At 47.7% G+C, this 9267-nt stretch overlaps 1 protein-coding gene across 3 annotated transcripts in view; it reads right to left on the reverse strand.

Annotated features, from left to right (window-relative positions):
* Nucleotides 1-9267, reverse strand: part of Rgs9 (regulator of G protein signaling 9) — a 102778-nt gene that overhangs the window by 11158 nt on the left and 82353 nt on the right. For all 3 annotated transcript variants that reach the window (XM_021175698.2, XM_029483863.1, XM_029483864.1), the window contains exons 14-16: nt 3824-3911; nt 2447-2585; nt 1091-1176 (exon numbers count right to left, since the gene is read on the reverse strand). In XM_021175698.2, coding sequence (XP_021031357.1) covers nt 1091-1176; nt 2447-2585; nt 3824-3911 — 313 coding nt within the window. The remainder of the gene's footprint in view (nt 1-1090; nt 1177-2446; nt 2586-3823; nt 3912-9267) is intronic.

Raw genomic sequence — 9267 nt, forward strand, 5'->3', positions numbered from 1 at the left:
AAAGGAAGGAAGAAAGAAAGAAAGGAAGGAAGGAAGAAAGAAAGGAAGGAAGAAAGAAAGGAAGGAAGAAAGAAAGAAAAAGGCAGGGATATGTTTGTATGGTATGGTGTAGGGAAAGGGATTCCTCCATGGGCGATGCTGAGACATCCCTTCCCCTTGAGGGACCAACCTCATGATGGTATAGAATAGAGTTTATTCAGGGCTGTCATCCTCAAGGACAAGATAGCCTAATCTCTCTTAAGCTACTTTGATAATCTGGCTCACTGCCCCCCTCCCCCACTACACTTTTGCCCCGCATCTGAGTTGACTGAAGATGCTGGAATTGGCCCCAGCATTGGTTGAACAAACAGGAATATTTATTAACCATGGGGGGCTGGGGCAGGGTGTAGGGGGGGAGGGAACACGACCCACAAATAACTGTGTTTTGAAAAAAAAATCCTGTGGCGGACTTTCACCACTTTGTTCAAGCTGTTTATTCCTTCCTCTTTAAATCTTTAAAATCATCCTTATGTCCTCCAAAAGAGTTCAATTTGCTCCTCAGAATGTGGCGTCATCCATTGTTCCAGTGTCTCTATAAGATGAGGTGATGGAAATTTCCAACTAGTTAAGGGACTTCTAAGAAATAGTTCCCAGAGGTACCAACACATGGACTATTTCTGTTTGCTTCTCCTGCCCTGCATTTCTCTCTGAGCACAATTCCCCACCCCTCTCTCTGGTATGGAAACAATAGAGATACAAGGGCGGACCTTAATTAATTCTTATTCATCAGTTTGGTGGTAGTGAGGTGGGGGGTAATAAAACAAAACAACAACAAAAAGCACTGAGATGTTCCATTTGCGATACTCATAATTATTGGTCTGATAGTCAGGGCCCTTCAGAGAAACAAAACTTAACTTCCCGGAGGCAATTACTAGGGAAACTTGCTGGAGGGCATTTCTAAGCAAATGAGGCACTCATTCACTTTACAAGCCTTTCCAGCCCCCAACATTGTCATCAAGCAATTGCTCTACTCCAGCCATTTCGTGGAAAGAGAGCCTCATGTCTCTCAAGTAACCAGCAGGCAGCCAGTGATTAAAGACGTTCCACTTGCCTTCTCTTGGTGGTTTCCTGGGGCTCGATAGCTTTGGCCAGCATTTCTTTATAGATTGGAGATTTCAAATAGCGTGCATAAGAATCCTGGTGGGAACAAGAGGAGAGCAGAGGCAGTGAGCCGAGAGGACAGATGGATGGGCAGAATACAGTGTGCTGCAATTTCTTAGCTCTTCCCCTGATAGGACTGCCAAGTTAAGGGCATCTGCTTCCTTGAATTCGGGGTGTTCAGGGAGGTGTGTTGAGAGCTGTGGTTGTCAGGCATGGTGCCCAAGACCAGGCAATGCCAAATTCTCCCAGAGAACTCCAATACACATTCTCGGGACCACCACAGTCCTACCTAGTCATGAACCCCAAGGATGTTGGGGAACTCAACCACCTGAGTCTTTAGGACCACAATTCATATCCATCCCCCAACAAGAGATAAGATGGCATTAACCTTCCATCCTTAGTTGCCATGGAGAGAGAGCCCACTTCTAACCCCATTCACACCCGTTTCTGCCTGGTAGAAAGGAAGATAGATGATACTGCGCAAAATGCTGAAAGGACTAGGCTGTACTTATGGAGGGCGGAGCTTCCTAGGATCTGAGCAGGGTAGGAGCTGGAAACATGGGAAATACCCACCACAGCAACCCAGCAACTGAGAACAGTCTCAAAGATTTATTGAATCCTAGAGACTGGTTGGCAATAGTAGCAATTATGAGAAGTAGGATGGAATCTGGGCCTAGGGATAGAGAGGCCATTGAGTCACGTGGCTTATCACCACATGGCTCTAGAGAGTCTAGAGTCCACTGCAGACATACAGCATTCCTTTCACAAGGTGCCTCAGTCTCACCAGCCCACACGTGCAGCAGGAGGTTTGTGGGTCTGTGCACATCCATACTAAAGGCTAAGAGCCAGACATCTGGGTCTGTCAGAGCAGGAGCTGACTTCCTATCTCCACCGGCGCTGAGACCTCAGGCAAGCCCTGACTCGGGAGGAGCCTCCCTCGGGATCTTTTGGAGGACAAATGTCTTGATTTATGCAGAGACTCTGCCCTATAAGTTTTCAACTGCTCTCAGCAATTACCCTATTACTGTCCCTGATCTACCTGCAACATACGGTCAGCCCAAGGAGCCCATGGATACAGACAGCTTCTATGGGGATTTCCAAGACCAGAGGAGCTATGGGGCTCAAGGAGGTCTAGGCTGGTGGATAAGAGGAAGAAACAGCTGGTCGGCCTGTCTCCTACTACTAGCAACAAAGTATCCACATGTATCCACAGGTCACCTGCCCTTTCCCACATCTAAGGAACTTTCCTGGTAACTGTGAAGGGGGCTCCCTGGCCACCCACCATCCTCAGCACAGGCCTGCCTACCTTCTTCATGAGCATGTAAATGTGGGTCTGCGCTGCATCCAGTACATAGCGGTGGGGGTGTCTGAGCCCCTTCACAGTGATGTCCATGGTTTTGCCATCTATGTTGATCCACCGCCTCGCACCTGGGGCCAGGAACAGCCTACAGAGGAAGGGAAGTGTCTGTCAAAGGAGATAACTGAGGTGCAAAGTGTAAGGAGCCCCAAGACAGGCCCAGGCTGGTTAGGAGATACCGAAGACTTTACACTTTGAAGAGGTTGGTGGGCTTTTCCCAGATGCCAGAATAAGGTCATGGCAGACTTGAGAATGGAATGTTTAACCTTGATGTTCTAGGCGAGCAAGCCAGAAGCTGGTGGGATAGACGGAGGTGGGTGAGAACTTTGCAATTTAGGGTAGAATTGACTTCTAGGGAGACTGGAGAAATAGCTCAACAGAGCACTTACTGTTCTGGCAGAGGACCCAGAACCCATATTGGGAGCTGTGACTCCAGCTCCAGGGTAATCCAGGGTTTCTGGACCTTGAAACCATGATAACACTGAGCACGGGTATACAAGAGCACACACGCACCTGCACACACACACACACACAAATAAAAACAAAATATTTTTTAAAACCCACCTCCTGCTTAACCTTCTGCCTTACCCTTCACCCTAGGGCCAACCTGAAGCCAGGTCCAGACACCTCTAAAATGGCATTCTGGAACCTCTACTCTCCCATGGCCCAGGCTAGGCAAATTTGATGATGAATCTTTAATGCTGACTAGAGAGGATGGGCAGCCATAATCCCAGCTCCCATGGCGTGACTGTCTTAGCAACTAAGCCAGCAACCCCAAGGTTGGCTGAGAGTCTCAAGTCCTGTAGCTCTGTGTAAGGTTTGGCACAGGGTCATCTCTGAGGCGCTAGGTCAGAAAGACTCACACTGTTACTAGAGCGAGTCAGTGGAGGCTAGAATGAGGGTAGGGAATCAAAAACCTGTTCACACTTGCACCCCAAACTGGGATTGCAATCTCACATACATGAAGATGTCTCTTCCCTTCACTGTCTTGTGTCTAAGACGGCCCCCCACCACACCACACTACACACACACACACACACACACACACACACACACACTAATCACACTGTGGTTCTGCGTGGCTTACTCTCATAATCCCTGGACACAAACCAATGGGAACAGGAATATTCCACATCCACCTCAGTTGGCTTCCTTCAGAGAAACACTCAAACCTCCCAAACATCACAGAAGCATTTATGGCATAGTGGGTCCAATGGCTAATGCTGGCCAGAGCCCAGACAGCCACCAGGGTGTGTGACCTCCCCAAACTCTCATTCCAGCCCACATCCTCGACGGAGGCTTCCCCCAGGACTCAGCAGGCCTTACTTGTAGATCTCCTCTGCTTTCTCCTTGACCTTGGACTGATCGCCGTACTTCAAGTCCTCACAGGCTTCCCAGAATCCTAGGTTCTCCCCTGCATGAGGAAGATAGCCCACGTAGATGAAAGCCGGGCAGGAAATGAGCGGAGAGAAGAGGAGAGAATGGTCAGGTGGGCTCCGCTCAGTTGAGTGTCTTCCTGCAAGACGAGTCACTGAGCACCGGGGCATCAAACGACTCCATGTTGACTGAGACCATGAGCCATGTCTCACTTCTGCGGTGAGGGAATTGTTGGATCCCAGCAATGGCGTAGCTCGTGAGCCATAAACTGGATTGGCTGCCAGCATGTTTAACGAGATTATCCACTCACTATGTGGATGCTGTTTGCCCTCCAACGATACATCCTAATATCTGCCTTGTTCTTTTTCTAAATTGGTATTTGTTTGTTTATTGGTGGGCATGGGTGTAGAGATTAAAGGTTGAATTATGCAGTTGGTCATCTTCATCATGTGGGTCCCAGGGACTGAACTGAAGTCACCAGGCTGAGCGGCAAACACCTTTACCCACCGAACCATCCTACCAGCGCCCATATTCTTTCTGGCCGAGAATTTATCTATAGCACACACTTCCTGAACAATTCACACAGGCTCATGAGCATGGATGACTTCACTCTACAGCTTCCTACGCTCTGCTGCATCTCATGCCCATGTGACTTCTGCCTGCTTTGGTTGACTGTGCACAGGGACCCCCACCTTCGTTACACCACCACTACCATCTTCCCGCCCAAAAGTCCTTGGACTATTTGAAAGCTGATAGCAGATGCTTAGACGATACTGACTACTAGGGGTGCTTAATGTCATGAGAACCAGAGAGATTCTGTTCCTCTAGACTGAGAGAGAGAAAACAGACCCCCAAAATCCTTAATCTCTTGCCAATTTCACATTCACTCCCCAGTGCTTGGCTGAACCCAAAAAGCATCAGGATGTGTTGGTACAAGGATTCTAGTGATGCCACGTATCAATTACACCTGAGAAAATAAAGATGGTGTCATCAGTAAGCAAGTAACATGGTGTGTGTGTGTGTGTGTGTGTGTACATACACACTCACACTCTGAAGTGTTGTGGTGCCATTTAATAGGAAAGAGGACCTTTTCCTCTGCTTCCACAGTGTTTCCTGAGAGCCCCCAGTTATGTCAGACTGGTAGAAGCTGCACAACTCCACACTAGCTAGAATTTGTCCCATAACCAGAGGCACATATTCTTTGGACAGAAATCACAGGCCAATGTTTTTCTTCATTAATCTATTGATGTGACATTCACACCTCTTGCTTATTGAAAGTTAATCACTTATAACTAGATTAAATGAGCAATTATTCATAAAAGTCAAAAGGTAAAAAAAACAACTCAAAATGGCACAGAGGAGAAACACCTGTGATATACAGACACATCTGCCGTGAAAGAATCTCTTAGCTTCGGCTGCCAACTGGAAACAGCCCAGAGTTATCTGAGTGGATCTCATGCGGGGAGGGGGATTGCCTCAATTAGATTGATTGGCTTGTGCTATATCTGTGGGCCATTTTCTTGATTGATTATTGATAGAAGAGGGCCCGGTTCACTGCGGTGGGCCTGGACTGTATAAGAAGTGTAACTAAACACTAGCCTGGAAACACGCCAACGAGCAGTACTGCTCTGTGGTTTCTGTTTCTGCTCCTGCCTGACTTCTTACCTCTACTTCCCTCGGCGATGCACTGTGATCTGGAAATATGAGCCAGGCAAACCCTTTCCTCCGCAGGTTGTTTTGGGTGGTGGTGGTTTTTATCACAGCAGCAGAAGGCAAGTTAGAACATGGTGTTCCACGAACCTTGAAGGCATCATGGTGGTTTGAATGAGATTGCCACCCCCTCCCCCATCCATAGGACTATCGATTGGAATACTTGGTCATCAGGGGGTATTACTACTTGAAAAGATTAGGATATGTGGCCTTGTTGGAGGAAGCGTGTCTGTGGGGATGGGCTTTGAGATTTCAAAATGCCCACTCCACACCCAGAGCCGCTCTCTTCCTGATGACTGCGAATCCAGTGGCTGACTGAGCTCTTATCTGGAAGAACTCTCAGCCACTTCTCCAGCACCATGTCTGCCTGTAAGCCACCATGCTCCCCACTGTAGTGGTAACGGACTTAACCTCTGTCAGCCAGCACCAATTAAATGCTTTCTTTTATGAGGTGTTGTGGTATGGGGTCTCTTCACAGCAATAGCATGCTGAGTTGAACAGAGGTTACATTAAGTGAAGTAGCTCAGACACGAAGAGACTGGGCCTACAATTACACTTGCATGAGGAACCTAAAGCTGTCAAACTAAGAGAGGTATGTGTGGCATGGCAGCCACTGAGGGGTGGGAGAATAGGAGGTTAGTAATTAAGTACACAGTTTCAGCTTGAGATAACATCCTGGAAATCCAGACACATTGGTTGCTCAGTGAACAGTGCACTCAAATGGTTAAAATGGTACATTTTTGTGTTACATATTTTTTACTAAGTAAAAAAACAATTAAGGTGGGCACAGAGGCCTGCCTATAATCCTACCCTTTGGGGAGGTAGAGGCAGCTGGATAGCCATACAGTCATATCAGTGAGACCTGGGTTCAATTGAGAGCCCCTGACTTGATGACTAAGGCAGAGAACGACCAAAGAAGACTCCTGGGGTCAATTTCTCAGGCTTCCACACTCAATGGCAGACATGTGTTCAAGCACCCACATATGCATGTATGCACTCACAGGAGTATTTATACACACTCGTTTTAAAACGTTAAATAAACACCTGAAAACACATATAAGATGTTCACTGCAGTATTCATAAAGCCCAAAGCCAAAAGAATCCAAATTCAAGGGTTGGAGAGATGGTTCCATGGGTACAAGCATTTGTTGCTCTTTCAGAGGACCCAGGTTCAAGTCCCAACACCCACATGGTGGCTCACAACCATCTATAACTCTAGTTCTAGAGGACCTGCTCACCTCTTCTGGCTTCTGTGAGTACCAGACATGCACACAGAGTTACAAACATACCTGCAAGCAAAACACTCACATAAGTTTAAAAAAATAACCTAAAAATCCCATGAGCAAATGGATGGATGAATACAGGTGGTGTGCTCAGACAATGGAACCTGATGCAGCCATAAAGAAGAGTGTAGAACACCAAGTAAGAAAAGGCCACACACTGTACGGTCCCCATCACAAGCACGTGGAATACCCCAAATCCACAGAGACTGAGGGAGAGGAGTGTGCAGCATGCCGGGGTGAGGGAAGAATTGGAAATGACCTACCATGGGTAAGGCATTCCTCCCTGAGCTGTTACAGAATTAGCTAGTGTTGGCAGTTGTACGGTTCGGTGAATATACAAGACGACGCAAGACATCAACGCCACTGGATTGAGCCCAGGGTGGTGGGCTACACAATTCTACCACTTCAGAGACTGAGGCAGGAGGATCACGAGTTTGAGGCCAGCCTGGGCTACCCAGAGAGCTGCTGTCTCAAAACCAAACAACAACAACAACAGAACACTTGGAAGACAGAGGCAGGAGGACTTGGACGTCAGGTTCACCCTCAGCAACACAGTGAATCTGAAGTCAGCCTGGGTTATATAAAACTTCAATTTAAAGGTGGGGGTGGGGTGGGGTAGGGGTGGGGGATGAATCGCATATGGGTCATACCTAAGTTTTAAGTTTTTAATTAAATAAGAAAACCAATGGTTTGTGTTCCCTGTTCATACATGAATCCTTCTGACGCTTCTCAAGAGACTGACTATATAATACAGTTTCAGAGATGCAAGGAATTTTTTTCTAGATGCTTGCTTTTATCAAGGGACGCATGGCTGAAGCTCAGCGTGCTACTTTACTCACTGTCCACTAGATGGCGCCATTTCCACTTAATCACGGGGCGCCGAGGCGCCCGCTCCTGTTCCATCCATCTTTTGGAGGGTCGTTACATTTATGCGATTTGGCTTGCTTAGAGAGAATGATTTACAGCAAGCCATGTTCTAATGCAATGCTCTGTATCGGGCCGCCATCCAGACTAAAGCACGTCCAGTATGGCTCGCTTCAGAAGCAGGTCCCCAGACTAACTGCTTTAAGGTAATGAGCCTTGGCGTCTCAAACCCAATCACGGAGCTCCGGGGTGATGGGAATGGACAAACAGATAAAATAAATCGCACAAAAGCCAATTTGTCGGCAAAGGTGGCAAAGAAATTGAACGTGTAATTGGTTCTAATCCGGCCTCAGTGTGTTCCTGGATGTTTCTCAGTGGATGAGACACCCAGAGACAGACCTCCTCCACTAAAGCCCGCATCCTCTGAAGGCTCGGAAGAAACCAGGGCAAGGGGTTACTTCAATCACCCGGGGAGCTTTCAAGACCACAGCGACTGCAACTCAGTCCAATTAAAAAGGCATCTGGGTCCGGGGTGAACACGAGTTTAACATATCTGTGCAGGGCTGGAGATGGTTTAGTGGTTTAGCACTGGCTCCTCTTCCAGGATGGGTTCAATTCCTAGCATCCATATGGCCGCTCACAACCCTTTGTAACTCCAGTTCTGGGGAATATGACACCCCTTCCGGCCTGGATGGGCACTGCATGCATATGGTATACAGAAATACATATTGGGGTGTGTGTGTGTGTGTGTGTGTGTGTGTGTGTGTGTGTGTGTGTGTGTGTAAAATAAAATAAATCTAAAAGATATGCATGGTTGGGTTGAATCTACAGAACTTCTAAGCTAAAGGCAATAGGACTTCCAAAGAACCTGGGAAGCTAGCTTGTTCAGCTTCCTGGCCTTTGAAAATGTACTTAGGTGAGGGTAGAGGGCCAGAGGCCAGGGAAATGGGTTAGAAGAACTCTGGGCAATGAAATGAGGGAGACCAAGAACGGATGGAGAATTCCCTGGGAATTGTGAGTGAGGCTAAGGAGATTGTAGAAAAGATGTTAATATTCCCTGGTGCTACACACACACACACACACACACACACACACACCTCAGAATGCAGTGACTTTCTGAGCCTATGGAAAATGAAGGTCCTGGACCCAGGTTAGACTCTTACTCCTGGGAAAGCACGAGACCCTGTTTAAAAGCCTTAACAAGGTATGGAAGCACCCACTGCAAAACTCCTAAAAGTCTAGGCTGGCCATGAAAGGGAGAGTAACTTTAAAAAAAAAAAAGATTCGTGCTGGAGGGAGAGGCTGCTTCGCCCCTGGAGTGTTTGCCATGCGCCCACCAAGCTGTGGGCTCGAGCTTCAACACCCTTTAACACCAAGTAGAGTGTCTCATGCATGTTCCCAGCACTTGGGATGGAGAGTCAAAAGAACCAAGAGGTAGCCTGGGCTACACGTAATCCTGTCTCAGAGAGGAGGGAAGAGGAGGGAGAGAAGAGGAATTGGAAGAAAGGGAGGGAGGGAGGGAGGGAGGGAGGGAGG

Source organism: Mus caroli, chromosome 11 (assembly GCF_900094665.2).
Source record: "Mus caroli chromosome 11, CAROLI_EIJ_v1.1, whole genome shotgun sequence".
NCBI classification, from domain to species: domain Eukaryota; kingdom Metazoa; phylum Chordata; class Mammalia; order Rodentia; family Muridae; genus Mus; species Mus caroli.